This window comes from Coregonus clupeaformis, chromosome 18, assembly GCF_020615455.1.
Source record: "Coregonus clupeaformis isolate EN_2021a chromosome 18, ASM2061545v1, whole genome shotgun sequence".
NCBI lineage: Eukaryota > Metazoa > Chordata > Actinopteri > Salmoniformes > Salmonidae > Coregonus > Coregonus clupeaformis.
The window spans coordinates 29,351,385-29,371,876 of record NC_059209.1 but is presented as its reverse complement, the minus strand read 5'-3'; the positions used below and the strand labels follow the sequence as shown (position 1 = coordinate 29,371,876).

The following is a 20,492-nucleotide window of genomic DNA, read 5'->3' as shown; positions in this document are numbered from 1 at the left end:
TTTAACTTGCTTGCTGTCGAGTTTATAGAGTTAAGTGAGCACAAGTTAGGATAATCTAAATAAGATGGCTGCTAGGACAGTATGCTAAGCACAGGAGGCTGGTGAGGGGAGGACGGCTCATAATAATGGCTGGAATGGAGTAAATGGAATGGTATCAAACACACGGAAACCATATTTGATACCATTCCATTCATTCTATTCTAGCCATTACTATGAGCCCATCCTCCCCAATTAAGGTGCCATCAGCGATGCTAAGATACACCTGCCGGGAACCCACTGAGCTGACTGAGGCAATCTGCACAACAACTGCAGGCATTGGAGACAACCAAGAGCACTTCTCAGCCTTACGCTTCACTTGAAGGCAATCAAATGTGCTTACATAGCCTACCTACACACATGTCAATCAATGCATGGCAAAATGAACAGCAGTCACAAAACAAACACTATGCATGGCACAGGTACATTTGACAAAATAACCATCTAAGCATTGACGCAACATGCAAGTAGAATGCATGCATAATTTGGGCCATTTGGTTTTGTAAAGCAAATAAATCTCTGTACAGGCAAAAGTAAATAGACTTAAGGTACACTAAGTAGTAGTTATAAATAGAGAGAGGAAATACCTTTTAGAGGATTAAGAGTCAGAGGATGTATTACAGAAAACATCCTAACTGTCATATTCCATCTTATCTTATTTCACTTTAGGACGGCATTTAAGATTTTGTTCTGTAATATGTCCCCAGCATCATTTACTGTAGCTGAGTTAGTATAGAAGAGTGTATAGAAGAGTACAGGGGAGATTGTAGAGACGCAGTAGTCAGAATGGCAGCCAGGAGGGCTGGTATGATGTTCAGCCGGCTGAAGGTTGAAGTGGTCCTCAGTCTGGAGGTGGACCCACCCTCCCAGGACCAGGTGATGCTGAGACAGAACCAGATGAAACCAGCCCCGGCCCCCTGAGAGCTCCAGTCCAGACAGCCTGGGATCTGCCAAATGTAAGAAAAGTTCAGTGAAAAAAAAAAAGCCCCCTAAACAGCAGGTAGTGAATATTTTGTACATTTTTGGGGATCTGCCAAACAAATGTCAGTTAGCTAGCTACTCTCACCTCTATGGCTCTAATCACCCACTATTGACTTCACCATCACACAACTACACCTCACATCACATCACTGTGCTCAACCACTATTTATTACCTGACTGTATCATCAATTGTGGTTATATCAAAGCTATTCGGTTATTTCAAAGCTTTTCCTGAGAAGACTCCAACTATCAAGTATTTCCTTACATGTATCTTTATTTTACACACTATATTCACACTTGACAGCAGTTATTCTCTCCAAAGACTAATGATTTGTAGGTCAAGAAAGCCCAGGTGCCCACTCTCTAAAGCGATCAGCATGTTGGCAGACTGGCACCAGGAAAACACCCAGGGTATTGGTCTTGCTCCTAGACAGTACCGTGGTGGAACAGGAGAAGCAGCATGGGGAGATAGACTTGGCACGGTCGTCTGTTAATTACTCATTTTGCAACCATTAACTGCTCAGCGTCTGTTTTCCTACACTGCCGTCTGGAGCAAATACACCAGTGGACCGTTCGTCAAACATTTCACCCCAAACTGTGAAATTCCACGGCAGGTCCACTGTGGCCTTCTGCTCTGCTACAGAACGAGGAACAGGAAGGAGAACGCAGCAGAGCAGCAGGATGACGCTATTGCAACACTGTCTGTCCAGGGGGCATAAAAGACTATGACTGAAACAGCACGCACGCATTCTCTTTGCTAAGAGTGGTTTATCCTTTCTTTGACCATGGCAACGGTCCAACGGACTCCCCTCTCAACAGCTACTTATAAAAGAGCAGTTTACATTCCTCACAAAGACATGTATATGTATAGAGGTGCCTGGCAGGAATTTCTAATGAAAATAATCATCTCTGTATGCACTTTGTTGCACCAGGACCAGGGCTGCACCAGCACCTGATGAACAAATAGGGTTATGTGGTCTTGTATGGCTCAGTTGGTAGAGTATGGCACTTGAAACGCCAGGATTGTGGGTTAAATTCCCGGGGCCACCCATACGTAAAATGTATGCACATATGACTAAGTCGCTTTGGATAAAAGCATCTGCTAAATGGCATATACTGTATGTTCTTCCGCCGATCCATAAAAAATGGTGGCTCTCTCTACAGGCAGAAAAGACTGGTGTTGAAAAACACCAAGATCAGATGTTGTCGTTAATAGTTAGTAAACAGTTTCACAGCGTGATGAAAATGGGTTGGGATCTTAATGGGAAAATTATGTTCTTTGTCATATTCAATAACTTACACAAGGCGGAAAGGTGTGCTTGAGTGAGGCGAATAGATTCAAGACATGACATGTAGTTCTCATGAAAATCTTAGGACAAAAACCCTGTGCTGTCAGAGTGGCTGTGATACGGTCATACGATTTCACCAATAGAAAACAGAGTAGATGGGAACTGCACAGCAGGAGAGTAAATACAAATTGCTCTGGAGCAATGACATGGTCTCAAAGATTATCTGGATTCAGTAACAGCATGGGGGTGAACCAGGAAGAATATAATGTTAGTCTTGGAAAGCAAGAGCATCCATATTTCAATTCAATAACATGCCACATATTTCTATCCATCATTAGATTACAGAAATTGGTCTTATGCGGTCTCATTTACTCACAGATACTTTTACATTTCACCCATTGAGCAGTTTGATGGTATTCCATTGCTACATAGTCAGTTTGTAAGCAGTACAGAAAGACTACAAAGACGGGCATATGGGCAATTCCATGATACAAACCATACAACTACGCACAAGGACTACTTTGAACAATTTCCACATTTACTTGAAGAATAGTGCAGATGCAAAGTTTGGTAACAGAGTAAAGGCACAAACAGCACAAACTGTCATTCTGTTTCCAAAATGTTCATCTGTACTGTTCTTCAAGTAATGTTTTTTTTATAAAATGTTCAGTGGTCATTGTTAAAAGCAGTCCTTGTGCATAGAGTTGTATGGTTTGTTAACTTTGCAATCATTGGTTTTTGTTTGACATACATTTTAAAGTATGTAGTAATCCTGTGTGGCATGACTGTGTCTTCAAACTTATGGAAGCCTATGAGTGACATAATTCAATGTTAAATTGTAATGGGTAAATGATAAATCAATATCATTTTTGCAATTCCTTTTCCTAAAATGGGTATGCATTTTCAAATTGAAATGCAAAAAAGAAAAATGTCCTTGTTGTGACAGCATGAATTGTGACAAAAAGAAAACGAATTCTCAACTGTAATTGACAATGATTTTTCATACTCTGTGTGGTTTAAGACTGTCAAAATTCGAATGAACAATCAAATTAGATAAATAAATCGCAATGCTTAATTTTGCCATTTAGTTTCCTCATTGATCCTCTGTGTTTTCGATGCATGTTAGACCTGTCAATCATACACAGTGGGCGGGGTTTTGTTAACGTGAGGCAGAAGAGGTTGCCTGGTCTTGCTAGCTATGCTCAGACAGAAATAAAATAAAATTGTATTTGTCAAACGCGGCGAAAACAAAAAGGTGTAGACCTTACAGTGAAATGCTTAGTTACAAGCCCTTAACCAACAATGCAGTTAAGAAAAAGTGTTAAGTAAAAAATAGATAAGTAAAAAAATATAAATAATAATAATAATAATAACTAAAGAGCAGCAGTAAAATAACCGTAGCGAGGCTATATACAGGGGTTACCGGTACAGAGTCAATGTGCGGGGGCACAGGTTAGTCGAGGTAATATGTACATGTAGGTAGAGTTAAAGTGACTATGCATAGATAATAAACAGAGAGTAGCAGCAGTGTAAAAGAGCGGGTGGGGGGACAATGCAAATAGTTCGGGTAGCCATTTGATTAGCTGTTCAGGAGTCTTATGGCTTGGGGGTATAAGCTGTTAAGAAGCCTTTTGGACATAGACTTGGCGCACCTGAACCGCTTGCCATGCGGTAGCAGAGAGAACAGTCTATGACTAGGGTGGCTGGAGTCTTTGACAATTTTTAGGGCCTTCCTCTGACACCGCCTGATATAGAGGTCCTGGATGGCAGGAGGCATGGCCCCAAAGATGTACTGGGCCGTACACACTACCCTCTGTAGTGCCTTGCGGTCGGAGGCCGAGCAGTTGCCATACCAGGGAGTGTTGCAACCAGTCAGGATGCTCTCGATGGTGCAGCTGTAGAACTTTTTGAGGATCTAAGGACCCATGCCAAATCTTTTCAGTCTCCTGAGGGGGAATTTGCTTTGTCGTGCCCTCTTCATGACTGTCTTGGTGTGTTTGGACCACGATAGTTTGTTAGTGATGTGGACACCAAGGAACTTGAAGCTCTCAAGCTGCTCCACTACAACCCTGTCTTCATTTCTAAAGTATTTATGGATCAGTGACAGAGAGGCGAAGCTGTACTATATACTGAATAACTCACTATACACTGAGTGTACAAAACATATTTCCATGACATAGACCAACCAGGTGAATCATTGTGAAAGCTATGATCCCTTATTGATGTCACTTGTTAAATCCACTTCAATCAGTGTAGATGACAATTGAGACAGATTGTGCATGTGTGCCATTCAGAGGGTGAATGGGCAAGACAAAAGATTTAAATGCCTTTGAACAGGGTATGGTAGTAGGTGCCAGGTGCACCGGTTTGAGTGCTGGATTTTTCACGCTCAACTGTTAACCGTGTGTATCAAGAATGGTCAACCACCCAAAGGACATCCAGCCAACTTGATAGAACTGTGGGAAGCATTGGGGTCAACATGGGCAAGCATCCCTGTGGAATGCTTTCGACACCTTGTAGTCCATGCCCCAATGAATTGAGGCTGTTCTGAGGGCAAAAAGGGGTGCAGCTCAATATTAGGAGGGCGTAATTGCGTCTGTCAAACAGGTAAGCCTACCTCTTATTTCTTAGTGTCCCAACAAAGGCCTCGTTCGAACATTTGCCTATTCAACTTTCAGTACCGGCGCTGTCCATATTGATTTTAGAAATCGCGATCCACACATGATTAGTGGCTGCAAATCTCTTTTCAGATTTATCCAATTATATTCCATTCTCTTGTTTTTATCATGGATATATTACCACTATTATTATAGTTATGCTTTCAATGTGTGTTTGACACTTTTTATCAAGCTGTTGGTGCTTGCTTCTATTTATGAATCATTCTTGTTTCCTACTGTTATTCCTTTACAATGTGTGGAAATCAAATGTGTGTTTGGGAAGGTGTGAAACGTATCAATGAGAGAATGAAGCCAAATCAATCTTGTAAGTTCTCTTCAGTATATGTGCTATCACTCCTCATGCCATGAAGGAGAACATAATACCAGCACTAAACTTTAATACAATTGAGTGAATGAAACTATATCAAAGCATTTGAATAATGACGGTCATATGGTTGAAAAGCGAAAACAATTGCGATTCAGATTCATGTTTGTCCTACAAGAGGAAATCTTAGCACTTCTCGCAGATCACATAGGCCTAAACAAAACATATAGAAAACAAAAAATAGGAACAGTCAGAGAAATACCTTTACTACCCTCCCACCCCACCCCTGCCCATATGGGGAGTTGTTCATAATAGTGATAGCCCCTGGGATTAAACTCCCCTGACGGGAGATCAAAGCAGTGGTGAAGTCGATGGTCTGGGCTGGAGATCATGTGGCGGGCATTGCGCTGTAATCATCAGTTATCATATTAAAAACTGCCAACATTTGTCTCCACCCTATGGCAAAATCTTTAGAATTGAAGGAAATTAGCTGTAAAAATGTTTCTCTCTGCCCCATGGTAAAAATAGTAGAATTGCATGAAATGTTTTGCTCGCAAGGGGGGTGGGGGTGGATGGATGTGGGTACACAGACCCACGAGCCACTGCGGCCCCTCAAGATGAGTTCCGTTTTTTTGTGGCCCCAAACCCCCAATCAAGTTTGCCCATCCCTGATAATGTCTTTAAACTTCATTTTTATACAAACCTTCAGAACATACAGTGCAAAACTTGAAAGAACTTGGGGTTGTCACAGTCAAGCGAAATGATACAATGCATCACTTGTGCACCAGCATACTCTGAAGAGGAAACAATATGTAGCCTAACAACATAGCTCCCAAACGGCACAGATGTGAGATTTATTTTCGCTATAGAAGCACTGGTCCTCTTAAATTGTAATTCCAAATTGCACATCAAAATATTTAGGGTCATATGACGGTCTGCTCTGCCATTCCTCCCCTTCACACCAGGGCTGCCAAGAATATAGGGTTGCTCTAAGACGTAAATGGGAGAACAATGGACCCGTGAAAAAGCTAGAAAATTGCTCCCCACTACCATGAGATGTACATATTTAATGTATTAATTGAATGGTGACCACAGCCCTTCCGAAAAAATACATTTAAATCATGTTTTCATGCTATTCTTTCCACCCTGCTCCATGTTTTCTATGTATTTTATTTAAAACGTGGCTCCCAGTGTGGCTTTACTTCTGGGCTATTATGACGCATCTGGCAGTTCCTTCTCTGTATCAAAGATTTTATATAACTAACCCAAGATAGACCAAAGCCTGTCGTTTCCAATGGGAACAAATTAGTCACTGTGGGCAGAACAAGCAAGGAGGGGGCAGAGCCAAGCGAGATCCTATTGGCGCATTCTAGCATGTATTTGCATATTTCCATTAGGGAACGCCCTCTCTGTGAAGTGCGCGTGTGCAATAACTCAATTCGCCCTCGCACTCCTTCTAAACAACGCAATCGTTTTTCACTTTAGCAAAGGGTAAAATCCACAAAACTTAGTCCACTCTGTTCGTAACATATTCTAGTTTTGGGAACAGAAAACTGTATTGAGAAAATGTTTCATTGATGTGAAAATTGGCAGAATGTTGGTCAAAATCCAGCTCGGCCATTTTCTCCCACTGCCGGCCACTGGGCTTCCTCTCATCACCATATTTGGTAGAGTGGAAATGACAACTGGATGCTTCACACTCATACATCTGGTGAAATATCTGGCTCATTGTTCTATCTGTGTCTGAATGTTCCTAGGCTACTAGCTAGCCATCTAACCTATCGGTAGCTAGCTACCTATAATAGCCAATTAGCCATATTAACTAGCTACTAGTATCTCCCCGTGTCCCTTCCACTGAGCTTTACAGTCCCCTCCCACGAACTCGTTGCACACACGGTCTGTTCTTCTTCTGTGGGGTTTCACACTGGCTGTTGTTGCCGGGACAGCCTAAAAACGCATCACATTGATACAGCTACGACCGAAAGTGACTGTTGCCAGCAACACAGGCAACCTCTTCCGACTAACGTTACCGAAACCCCACCCACAATGTTCGATTGACAATCAACACAGGTTGAAAACGAGGAAATTAGGAAACTAAATAGCAAAATGAAGCATTGCGATTGATTTATCGTATTTGACTGATCATTTGAATATTGACAGTTTTAAACCACACAGAGTAGGGAAAATCAATTATTTTTGTCACAATTCATGCTATCACAACAAGAAAATGAAAGGGCAAACATGATAAATTATTTGTAATTTAAGCATTTACATTCCATTTTTAAATGTGTCAGTGTTGTACTGGATAGTACCATGGAAATGAAATATCAAACACAATTAACAGACATTATGCATACTCAATCATGAAAATGATAACGCGATATCTTTTGCATTTCAATTAGAATTTTGTCACAAAAAATGCATACACATTTAGGAAAAGGAATTGCAATTGAGTTTGTGGAGCTAAATGCTTCCATAGAAACTCACCATAGTACTGTAGATTTTATCTGCCCAGGCTCCTGTCTTCAAAGATGGTTACTTCAACCTGGATCATGTTTAGTTAAAGTACAATGTTTGAAGGCAATGCAAAATTCCTCTAAAATGTTACATCTACAGACACATACTGCTATGAGTAAAGCACTTGGGCAGCAATAGTCAAGACATCAAATCAGACATTAGAAAATGCAGACATCTACTTTGTTTGGGTGCATTGAGAGGACATGGAGGGAAAACAGAGCAGGTGTGACATTCCTGTCCATCTCCACTCTGCTATCCCAGCCGCTCCCAGGCCAAAATCAGCAGCTCCGCAGTGCTGGAGAAATAATCCAGGAGGTCGCCATAAAGCCAAGGTCTGCTTCCTAAATGACACCCTATCCTATAGTTCACTACTTTCGACCAGAGTCTATGGAGCTCTGGTCAAAAGTAGTGCACTATATAGGGATTAAGCTTCCATTTGGTACGCATTCAATTAAATCATACAAGAGGAGGAGGTCCTCAGCTGCAAACAATTTCAGTCATATTTCACTGCCTGCCCCAGCCCTCAGTACAATTAATTTGGATGTTGAGTCAGTCACTCAGGCTGCACCCCACATACTTGGAGAACAGAGACTGTTTCTGCACCCTATGATTTAATGCAGATGAAATGGATTAAATATAACTTGTATCTGGTGTTATTACAGGGTACCACTAGGTTTCCTTTGAGCTGTCCAGACTCCTGGTTTCCATTTACAGGCAAGCAGGAAGGGGTTCTGGAGGGGAGCACACCACACAGTACTCTGGTATGTGTCCCAAATGGCACCCTATTCCCTATGGGGCTCTGGTCAAAAGCAGTGCACTGTATAGAGAATAGGGTGCTATTTGGGACGCATCCGTGGTAATACCACATAACCACTCGGTCACACATCGGCAGCAGGTCACTGTGAAACTTCATTGTTCTAGCTAGCACTGTACAGCACATCAATATTGAGCTAGCCCAACTCCGACTTTAATATCTAATATCAGGCTGCATCACGCAACTCATTGTGCTGTTATTGTAATACAAGCAGCTTGTATTTCTGTGTTTACATTTGTAGGGTAAGCAATTTCTGACAGACTTAATGAAGGCCTAAATAACACATTGAAGGTGTTTCCAAACGCCCTCAAATGGCCTAGTTTGTTGTGGGTACTGAAAAAAAGCAGAATACTAATTCTAAATAGAGGTTTTTCTAAGTGCTATTGGCTAAGAGTAACTGGTTTACCCCGTGTCCCCAGCACCTATTGAGACTGCGTCCCAAATGGCACTCCATTTCCTATATAGTGCACTACCTTACAAAGTAGTAGCCTTAATAGGGTGCCATTTGGGATGCAGCCTGAGTCTCCTTTCAAAAATAGACATGTTGCTTTAATGGCTATCAAACTGCTTGGTGTAGAAGGATACAACTCTGAGGCCTCTCTCAATAGGGTCGGTGAGGAGAAGACCTCGTGGGGCATAGATCTTATCATTCTGCTCCTGGATGAACTTGGCAATCTTCTTCAAAACCTGAAAAGAGAAAAAATATAACATTTTCAATTTTCCAACTCTCCTTGCCATACATTGTTTTAGTTGAATTATTCCATGTTGGAATATTGTCAACTTTACATTCAAGCTGGAGAATTTCCTTTCACCAATAAAGGGATAGCCTACCAGTAGACTTGTGTCTCTCTCAACCTTGACCTCATCCCCTTATGTTCTAAGTGTGCTGGAAGGATGGTCATGGCTAGAAGGTATCAAGCTTTTGTCAGACTTGACGTTTTGTAGCAGGTTTAGGAGAACTTACGCAGCAGGTTAGGATAAATAACATTGCAGGTTAGGAGAATTAGGTTAAGGTTAGGAAAAGGGTTAGGGTTAGCTAAATAAATAATAATAATCAACTTATGACGTAAATTTGATACCATCCAGCTTTTGTCAAATTTACTGTAGTTAATCTTTTGGGTGTGCTCAGTTGAGAAGTAATTTCAAATCATACATCTTGACTTCTATCTTTATGAGCCCTCATAAAATATAAAAATCAAGCCAATGGTTCAAATCATCCCATATCAAACCTGTCTGGTCGAATAGAAATCCAGATGAAATTGGAAGACAAATGACACACTTATTTCTGTACATAGCGTACTAGAACTTTTCTATGGTACCAGATTCATATATATCATACAAAACTTTCTCAAATGTCGATTTACAGCCAAGCCACAGAGATGCTCACCATTAAGACTTATTTTCCGTCTATGAAACCAGTGATTGACGATTTCACAAAGTCCCTCTCACTTTATTTTCATTAGGTCGCGATACAGTCTCTAATATCATGAGACTTATTGGGCCTTTTTGTGATGTAGGCTGTAGTCTGTAGGCCTATGCAACCAGCTATCTGATAGGTCACTAAGGAGTCTTAATGGTGGGACATCCATAACAATATTTCACCTCTCTACAAGAACCCATGGGTTGCTTCCCAATAATCTCTCCTTTCTCCCAAAGTGTGCACTTGTTCACTTCATGGATTTGAAAGAAAATGACTGGCATATGGAAATAGCAGCAGCCCATGATTTGGTTGCAACCCAAAAAGAAAAGTTGTGTCACACAATATAAAAAATCAGTAGCTCAGTTGGTAGAGCACGATGCTTGCAACACCAGGATAGTGGGTTAGATTCCTGGGACCATCCATACATAAAATGTATGTACGCATGACTAAGTCGCTTTGGATAAAAGCGTCTGCTAAATGGCATATTATTATTATAGTCTTATAAAGTCATTCACTGTGTATTTTTAAAAAGTGTAATAGACTACCGAGATGGTATTGAAGAAATAAGGTATTGTTGTTTTTTACTGTTAAAATAGGGCCCTAGAATTTTCAGATTTTGTAAAATATGTTTAATAGAGATGAATTTGCCTGCATCTTTATGTGCTCTAATATCATAGGCCAATTTATTTGGGGTTAATTCACCACCTGAGAAAGTGGAAACTCAAAACATATTAGCTAGATCACTAACTCTAAATATAATACCCACTTCTAGTAGCCATGTATTAAATGTAATGTTCCCAAAAAGACATTGCAGTTGTATACTACCACCCAATGCAATGGACAATGCTCATTTCACGCGCTCTGTATCTCAAAGACATATCAAATATCTTCTTTATAAAATAGTTGCTACTGAGCTCAACATTGAGAGTTGAGAAATACAAAGCATACCTATAGAAAGCTTAGAACCTCCTCTCTCCAACTGGTGTTATACAATCAGAACACTGTTTTCTCCCGGAGCATTTTGTTCCCCCGGGAAAGGAGAGAGAGAGTGGCTCGCTCGACAGCAGCAGGCCCCATTAAAAAACAAGAGAAATAGCATTTATCCTCCTAGATTACAATTATCTATTTTCCCACTAGGCTTTCCTTTAGGCATATGACCAAGGCTCCACATTATTTCCAGGTAGGATGACCTTAACATGTAAGCCCCTTTATGACTCCCATGTAAGCCCCTTTATGACTAAATACTTTTTTCCCCCACTGTACTATTACTAAACAAAAGCCCCTTTATGAGCAGTCTGAATCAATGGATCACCAGAATAAATCAAATCCTATATGGTTGTCTGTGCCAACCGGTAGAGCTGGATCTGAAAAAGGCTTTTGTTTAGTAATAGTACAGTGGGGGAAAAAAGTATTTAGTCAGCCACCAATTGTGCAAGTTCCCCCAAACTTCAGACGGGCCTGGTCATGTACTGGCTTAAGCAGGGGGACACGTCTGGCAATGTAGGATTTGAGTCCCTGGCGGCGTAGTGTGTTACTGATGGTAGGCTTTGTTACTTTGGTCCCAGCTCTCTGCAGGTCATTCACTAGGTCCCCCCGTGTGGTTCTGGGATTTTTGCTCACCGGTCTTGTGATCATTTTGACCCCACGGGGTGAGATCTTGCGTGGAGCCCCAGATCGAGGGAGATTATCAGTGGTCTTGTATGTCTTCTATTTCCTAATAATTGCTCCCACAGTTGATTTCTTCAAACCAAGCTGCTTACCTATTGCAGATTCAGTCTTCCCAGCCTGGTGCAGGTCTACAATTTTGTTTCTGGTGTCCTTTGACAGCTCTTTGGTCTTGGCCATAGTGGAGTTTGGAGTGTGACTGTTTGAGGTTGTGGACAGGTGTCTTTTATACTGATAACAAGTTCAAACAGGTGCCATTAATAAAGGTAACGAGTGGAGGACAGAGGAGCCTCTTAAAGAAGTTACAGGTCTGTGAGAGCCAGAAATCTTGCTTGTTTGTAGGTGACCAAATACTTATTTTCCACCATAATTTTCAAATAAATTCATTAAAAATCCTACAATGTGTTTTTTTTTCTCAATTTGTCTGTCATAGTTGACATGTACCTGTGATGAAAATTACAGGCCTCTCTCATCTTTTTAAGTGGGAGAACTTGCACAATTGGTGGCTGACTAAATACTTTTTTTCCCCACTGTATACTGTAAGCCGCTCTGGAAATTACTAAAGAGGTACATTTTAAATCAGATTGTCTACATCAGCTTGTATGGGCGTTACTGTTAGAGCTGTCCTGTTCTCTGCCATTTTAACTGATTATACATCATAAAAGGTGATTGATTATATTAATATAAATAAATATCTCACATCTCATTTTACCTTCACTGTACTGGTATGGGTTCCTCCCTCCTAATTCAGAATTGCAACATGAAAGATAAAACCATTGACCAAATATCTTGATGGATTACATGACAGTAATAAAGACCAGCGTGGGAACAAAATACCATTTAATTTCAAGCAATTTCTATGAGGGGGCATTTCTTTCTGACTCCAAAATAGGGCTGCTGATTAGGGTAAAATCTATTAAATCTGTTTGTCCTCAAGCTCTCAAGTTTGAGAACTTCAAAGCATTTTTTACAGTACATTGGCTTTACTTGGCATAGCTTTGTAGTTAGCATACATTAAGTTGTATGTAGGGTTGCAGAATTCTGGTATGTTTCTCAAAATTCACAGGTTTTCCAGAAATCCTTGAAAGATTCCACATTTCCTGCTTATTCTGGGAATATTTGTTTATTTTGTCATTTGGCAGACACTCTTATCCAGAGCGACTTACAGTAAGTAGTCAGTGCATACATTCATACTTTTTTTTTGTACTTCCAAACATGATATCTGGAAACCTGGGAATCTGGGGAAAGTTACCATATTTTACAACCCAAATTGTGTGGATGGGTGAGGGTCTCCCACCTTCTCATAGTGTGTCTCCATACAGAGGAAGATGGTGTAAGCTGTGAGGCAGGCCAGACAGCCCTCTAGATACGACGAGCCTCCCAGCTTCTCTGCCTCAGCATACAGGTTGTTCAACGTCCTCACAGTCTCCTCAAACTGCTGCTTATCAATCTGAAACACAAACCACAATGAAAAATAATAATAATTCTAGTTGTGTCTCAAATAGTGTACTAATTTTGACCAGCTAGGGCCCATATGGCTCTGGTCAAAAGTAGTGCACTGTACTGTATGTACAGTAAAGGGAGCCATTTGGGAAGCAACCCAAGTCAAATCAAAAACTGTACCTTTGAGATGATACATAAGGTGATATCTAAGGGAAGGCAATCAAGATATTAACTAAGTGATGTATTTTTCTATTTTAAAATGATCAAATGGATCGTTAGATATCTAACAAATGCCAGGTAAAATGTTCCCATTCTTTTCACCCTCGTGATAAATGAGTGGGTTGATTCCCAGAATCTATTAAATCAGAGAATGCTGCAATCCCTCTACACTATTGGACAAGCCTCCCAAAATAATTAGGATGCCTTGGCCGTGTGCTCACCACATGTTTTCACTTTATCACCCCGCAGGACACACCAAAACCGCTAGTGAGGAATCTGACTCTCTCTTTATCTACTGGCAGAGACTAGCATAGTAAAAAAAACTTTCCCAAGGTTTCTATCAAACCAGTGATGATAGGTGTTGCTGATATGAGAGATGCAATGTGGCTCTGACAGAGCTCCAAGCAACCACACTCCCTAATTACGTACAGAGTGGAACTAAGGGCTAGCTAACATAGGTGGGAGGTGGGTTTTTATATTACCAGTTATCCCCAAATGGATATTCGTCGGGAGAGGTTGTGTTTTTCTCTAGCAGGAGGTAAGCTTGGCTTCTCATATGGTGTTGAGTAAAGCTTAAACCATGTATTTAGATCGTAGGTAGGTAGTTTATTTACGTAGTTATTTAGGTTGTTATTGTAGGTTTCCGTAGGCAATTATTGTAGGTAAGTATTGTATTGTTTACGGCGGAGCCCGGCGAAGCACGAGGCTAGCTAGCTAGCTAGCTAGCGGGTAGCTACTGGTAACGTTTATTGGTAATTATCTGTTTAGTGCAACGGTGGAGAGTTGTTTCCAGTGTTAATGTGCTAGCTAGCCAACGTTTAATCTTTGCTGCGTTATGAAAGGAACTAGACACGGACATGAATTATCTGTTTAGTGTGTTAACACACTCTTGGTATGCTAGCTAGCTAGCGGGTAGCTACTGGTAACGTTTATTGGTAATTATCTGTTTAGTGCAACGGTGGAGAGCTGTTTCCAGTGTTAATGTGCTAGCTAGCCAACGTTTAATTTTTTGCTGCGTTATGAAAGGAACTAGACACGGACATGAATTATCTGTTTAGTGTGTTAACACACTCTTGGTAGTTTGTTGTAACCAAGTATTGGTGCTAAACTGTGTGTTATTGGATGCTAGCATGCTAGTTAGCTATGGCGTCATAGCTAGGCATTGTGGGCTGTTGTGGGTAGTTACTGTAGGTTGGCATTGTTTTTCGGTGGTGCCGGGGTTGCACGAAGCTAGTTAGCTAGCTAGCCGTTCTTCAAACAAGGTCAACACAGTGGCCATTGCTAGCTAGCCAACATGACCAGCTAACTGTACTGTAGTAGCTAAATACAATATAGTTGTACTACATAGCCGAATTATCTGCTTAGTGTGTTAACACACTATTGGTGGTTTGTTGTGACCAAGTGTTGGTGCTAAACTGTGTGTTATTGGATGCTAGCATGCTAGTTAGCTATGGTGTCATAGTTAGCTAGCTGAATAAAGTGGGTTGAGTCTATTCCTTTAAACATTGAACCGCTGTGGTTCACAACAATTCTGATTTCTAAAGGTGGAAGTTGGTAGAGTTTTTGTTCGGGTGGTTCAGTGAAACAATTATAGTTTCTGAGGTAGAAGTTTTTGGTGAGGGAGGCCCTGCTCTCTACTCTCCCAGATGTTTAGTTCATTTCATTCCGATCTCCTCTGCATTATTGTAGCCATTTGCTACAGCCTGTCAACTATGCCTCTGCCTATCCCTGTTCTCTCCTCTCTGCACAGGCTACACAAACGCCCCACACCGCGTGGCTGCTGCCTCTCTAACCTGGTGGTCCCTGCACGCACCCCACACCTGGAGTTCCAGGTCTCAGGCAGCCTCTGGAACTGCCGTTCTGCTGCCAACAAAGCTGACTTCATCCCAGACTATGCTAATCTCCAGTCCCTCGACTTCTTGGCGCTGACGGAAACATGGATTACCACTGAAAACACTGCTACTCCTACTGCTCTCTCCTCGTCTGACCATGTGTTCTCGCATACCCCGAGAGCATCTGGTCAGAGGGGTGGTGGCACAGGAATCCTCATCTCTCCCAAGTGGACATTCTCAATTTTTCCCCTAACCCATCTGTCTATCTCCTCATTTGAATTCCATGCTGTCACAGTCACTAGCCCATTTAAGCTTAATATCCTTGTCACCTATCGCCCTCCAGGTTCCCTTGGAGAGTTCATCAATGAGCTTGACGCCTTGATAAGTTCCTTTCCTGAGGATGGCTCACCCCTCACAGTTTTGGGGGATTTCAACCTCCCTATGTCCACATTTGACTCATTTCTCTCTGCCTCCTTCTTTCCACTCCTCTCCTCTTTTGACCTCACCCTCTCACCGTCCCCCCTACTCACAAGGCAGGCAATACGCTTGACCTCATCTTTACTAGATGCTGCTCTTCTACTAATCTCACTGCAACTCCCCTCCATGTCTCCGACCACTACTTTGTTTCCTTTTCTCTCTCGCTCTCCTCCCACACTACTCACTCTGCCCCTACACAGATGGTAATGCGCCGCCGCAACCTTCGCTCTCTCTCTCCCACTACTATCTCCTCTTCCATCCTATCATCTCTTCCCTCTGCTCAATCCTTCTCCCTCCAATCTCCTGATTCTGCCTCCTCAACCCTCCTCTCCTCCCTTTCTGCATCCTTTGACTCTCTGTGTCCCCTATCCTCCCGGCCGGCCTCGGTCCTCCCCTCCAGCTCCGTGGCTTGATGACTCATTGCGAGCTCACAGAACAGAGCTCCGGGCAGCGGAGCGGAAATGGAAGAAAACTAAACTCCCTGCCGACCTGGCATCTTTTCACTCCCTCCTCTCTACATTTTCTTCATCTGTTTCTGCTGCTAAGGCCACTTTCTACCACTCTAAATTCCAAGCATCTGCCTCTAACCCTAGGGAAGCTCTTTGCCACATTTCCTCCCCCCTCCTCTCTCTCTGTGGATGACTTCGTCAACCACTTTGAAAAGAAGGTTGACGACATCCGATCCTCGTTTGTTAAGTCTAATGACACTGCTGGTCCTACTCACACTGCCCTACCCTATGCTTTGACTTCTTTCTCCCCTCTCTCTCCAGATAAAATCCTGCGACTTGTGACTGCAGGCCGCCCAACAACCTGCCCGCTTGACCCCATCCCCTCCTCTCTTCTCCAGACCATCTCCGGTGACCTTCTCCCCTACCTCACCTCGCTGATCAACTCATCCTTGACCGCTGGCCATGTCCCTTCCGTCTTCAAGAGAGCGAGAGTTGCTCCCCTTCTCAAAAAAACCAACACTCGATCCCACTGATGTCAACAACTACAGACCAGTATCCCTTCTTTCTTTTCTTTCCAAAACTATTGAGCGTGCCGTCTTTAGCCAACTCTCTTGCTATCTCTCTCAGAATGACCTTCTTGATCCAAACCAGTCAGGTTTCAGGACTGGTCATTCAACTGAGACTGCTCTTCTCTGTGTCACGGAGGCTCTCCGCACTGCTAAAGCTAACTCTCTCTCCTCTGCTCTTGTCCTTCTAGACCTGTCTGCTGCCTTTGATACTGTGAACCATCAGATCCTCCTCTCCACCCTCTCCGAGCTGGGCATCTCCGGCGCGGCTCACTCCTGGATTGCGTCCTACCTGACCGGTCGCTCCTACCAAGTGGCGTGGCGAGAAGCTGTCTCCGCACCACGTGCTCTCACCACTGGTGTCCCCCAGGGCTCAGTTCTAGGCCCTCTCCTTTTCTCCCTATACACCAAGTCACTTGGCTCTGTCATATCCTCACATGGCCTCTCCTATCATTGCTACGCTGACGATACACAACTAATCTTCTCCTTTCCCCCTTCTGATAACCAGGTGGCGAATCGCATCTCTGCATGTCTGGCAGACATATCAGTATGGATGACGGATCACCACCTAAAGCTGAACCCTGGCAAGACGGAGCTGCTCTTCCTCCCGGGGAAGGACTGCCCGTTCCATGATCTCGCCATCACGGTTGACAACTCCGTTGTGTCCTCCTCCCAGAGTGCGAAGAGCCTTGGCGTGACCCTGGACAACACCCTGTCGTTCTCCGCTAACATCAAGGCGGTGACCCGCTCCTGCAGGTTCATGCTCTACAACATTCGGAGAGTACGACCCTGCCTTACACAGGAAGCGGCACAGGTCCTAATCCAGGCACTTGTCATCTCCCGTCTGGACTACTGCAACTCGCTGTTGGCTGGCCTCCCTGCCTGTGCCATTAAACCCCTACAACTCATCCAGAATGCCGCAGCCCGTCTGGTGTTCAACCTTCCCAAGTTTTCTCACGTCACCCCCCTCCTCCACACACTCCACTGGCTTCCAGTTGAAGCTCGCATCCGCTACAAGACCATGGTGCTTGCCTATGGAGCAGTGAGGGGAACGGCACCTCTGTACCTTCGGGCTTTGATCAGTTCCTACACCCAAACGAGGGCATTGCGTTCATCCACCTCTGGCCTGCTGGCTCCCTTCCTCTGCGGAAGCATAGTTCCCGCTCAGCCCAGTCAAAACTGTTCGCTGCTCTGGCACCCCAATGGTGGAACAAGCTCCCTCACGACGCCAGGACAGCGGAGTCACTCACCACCTTCCGGAGACATTTGAAACCCCACCTCTTTAAGGAATACCTGGGATAGGATAAAGTAATCCTTCTACCCCCCCAAAATTGTAAAGTGGTTATCCCACTGCCTATAGGGTGAATGCACCAATTTGTGAGTCGCTCTGTTTAAGAGCGTCTGCTAAATGACGTAAATGTGCCCTTGAGCAAGGCACTTAACCCTAATTGCTCCTGTAAGTCGCTCTGGATAAGAGCGTCTGCTAAATGACTAAAATGTAAATGTAAATGTCTAACATTAAATCATCATGCCAGGTCAGGCCTGCTCCACTGGAGGGCAGGCCAAGGGGTGTTGGACCACTGGAAGTAGTGAAGGGTGTTCTGACTGAGTGTCGGCGCGTCTCTCCAATCCGGTCTCCTTGGAGAGACTGAGTCTGCGTCCCAAATGGCACCCTATCCCCTATATTGTGCACTAGGGCTGCATGATTAATAGAATTCAGATCGAAATTGCAATATTGACATATGCAATATCCATATCGCAAGTGGCTACGATTTTCTCCTTCCTTTGACACTCCGTTAATACCAGTGTCCCGTGTGGCTCAGTTGGTAGACCATGGCGCTTGCAACGCCAGGGTTGTGGGTTCAATTCCCATGGGGGACCAGTACAAAAAAATATGAAAATATATGAGCTCACTACCATAAGTCACTCTGGATAAGAGTGTCTGCTAAATGACAAATTAAAATACAACAAAAACTATACGGTACCTCCTCCACTGAGATGTGCTAGACTCCATTCATTTACTCTTTACATGCACAGAGGATGCAGACCAATCACAAGCGGCTCTCTCACTCTTTGCATGACATGCATATGCTGGCCAATCACAAGCGTCCCCGCTTAGCGCACGCAGTTAGACGCTGGTTGGGAGAGGCTATACGGACACGACTGGGGTCCAAATCAAATCAAATGTTATTTGTCACATACACGTGTTTAGCAGATGTTATAGCGGGTGTAGCGAAATGCTTGTGCTTCTAGCTCCGACAGTGCAGTAATATCTAACAAGTAATATCTAACAATTTCACAACATATACCCAATACACACAAAACTAGTAAGGAATGGGATTTAAGAATATATACATGGACAAGCAATGACAGAGCGGCATGGACTAAGATACAGTAGAATATTATAGAATATAATGCAGAACATACATATGAGATGAGTAGTGCAAGATATGTAAACATTATTAAAGAGACTAGTGTTCCATTTCTTAAAGTGGCCAGTGATTTCAATAGGCAGCAGCAGCCTCTAATGTGCTAGTGATGGCTATTTAACAGTCTGATGGCTTTGAGATAGAAGCTGTTTTTCATTCTCTCGGTCCCAGCTTTGATGCACCTGTACTGACCTCGCCTTCTGGATGATAGCGGGGTGAACAGGCAGTGGCTTGGGTGGTTGATGTCCTTGACGATCTGGTCTGCAGCTTATCATGATCCAAATGGATGATGTATGTCGCGCAGCTGAGAGTCGAGTGTGGAAACGAATGGATTCGGTTCAGTCAGTCGTCCTGATAAGCCCTTGCTTCCCTTCCCAGCTAGTTTATGCTGGCCAGCTGGCAACAGCATGGTGCTAGTTAAAACTTGCACAAGAAAGTGATGTTTATTTTTCGATGAGGGAGAAATAACTTGTAGTATTGGTCACCATCTGGATTTGGTCACTATCTCCAAAATGTTCCATCCCACTTGATTCTATTTTTAGCAGCCTTCACAAAAAATAACTTGTAATATTGGTAGTAACCATTTGTTGTCACCATGATACAGTCTACACTGCTCAATGGGGAGAGTTTGCGCTGCAAGCCGACAACAACAACAACACTGGCCAGGGTCCTTCGCACCTGCTTGCCGCAGTAAGGAAAGGGAAGTAGCTAGATAGTGTAGCCAACATCAGGCCAGCGTGACAGCTAAAGCACATTTCTTGTAGTGGTTTTCACCGAAAATGTACAGCTACATCATTAACGTCTAACGTTACATTTTTGTATTGAGATGAAGATGGCGCTACAGTGGATGGCATTGTTTTTACATTATATTTCCTACCTCATTTCCTACGACCGAAAACAGCTTCTGGACATCAGAACAGCGATCACGAACCTTGATTTGAATTAAGATTTGGATTTCAACGAGTCGGAAGCTCTGGACGTACTGCTCCTTCCGGGAACAGGCCCTAATACACGGAAGTCAAAGAAAAAGAGACGGCTAAAGACAGGCAAACGAGCGGGCTCCCTGATGACACTACACACTAGGTGAGTAAATAAACCGCATCTACCCTTCGTTCTATTGGCAAATGTACAATCACTGGAGAACAAACTGGACGAGCTTCGCTCGAGACTATCCTATCAACGGGACATGAGGAATTGTAATATCCTATGTTTCTCTGAGTCGTGGCAGAACATGGACATGGATAATATACATCTAGCAGGTTTACCTATGTATCGTTAAGACCGAACGGTAGTTTCGGGTAAGGTTAAGTGGGGAGGTTTGTGTCTCTTTGTTAACAGCTGGTGCAAAATCTCTAATGTTAAGGAAGTCTTGA

The 20,492-nt window shown here is 43.1% G+C and overlaps 1 protein-coding gene across 2 annotated transcripts in view; it reads right to left on the bottom strand.

Moving 5' to 3' along the window:
- Positions 1 to 167: 167 nt before the first annotated feature.
- Positions 168 to 20,492, bottom strand: part of LOC121530674 (golgin subfamily A member 7) — a 31,004-nt gene continuing 10,679 nt past the window's right edge. Inside the window, exons 3-6 of one of the 2 annotated variants that reach the window (XM_041835814.1) lie at positions 13,002 to 13,154; positions 9,205 to 9,306; positions 7,776 to 7,833; positions 168 to 983 (exon numbers count right to left, since the gene is read on the bottom strand). In XM_041835814.1, the coding sequence (XP_041691748.1) occupies positions 7,792 to 7,833; positions 9,205 to 9,306; positions 13,002 to 13,154 (297 nt within the window). In that variant the 3' untranslated portion in view covers positions 168 to 983; positions 7,776 to 7,791. Of the gene's footprint in view, positions 984 to 3,092; positions 3,116 to 7,775; positions 7,834 to 9,204; positions 9,307 to 13,001; positions 13,155 to 20,492 lie in introns of those variants that run through there. The other variant, XM_041835815.2, reaches the window with a different exon arrangement.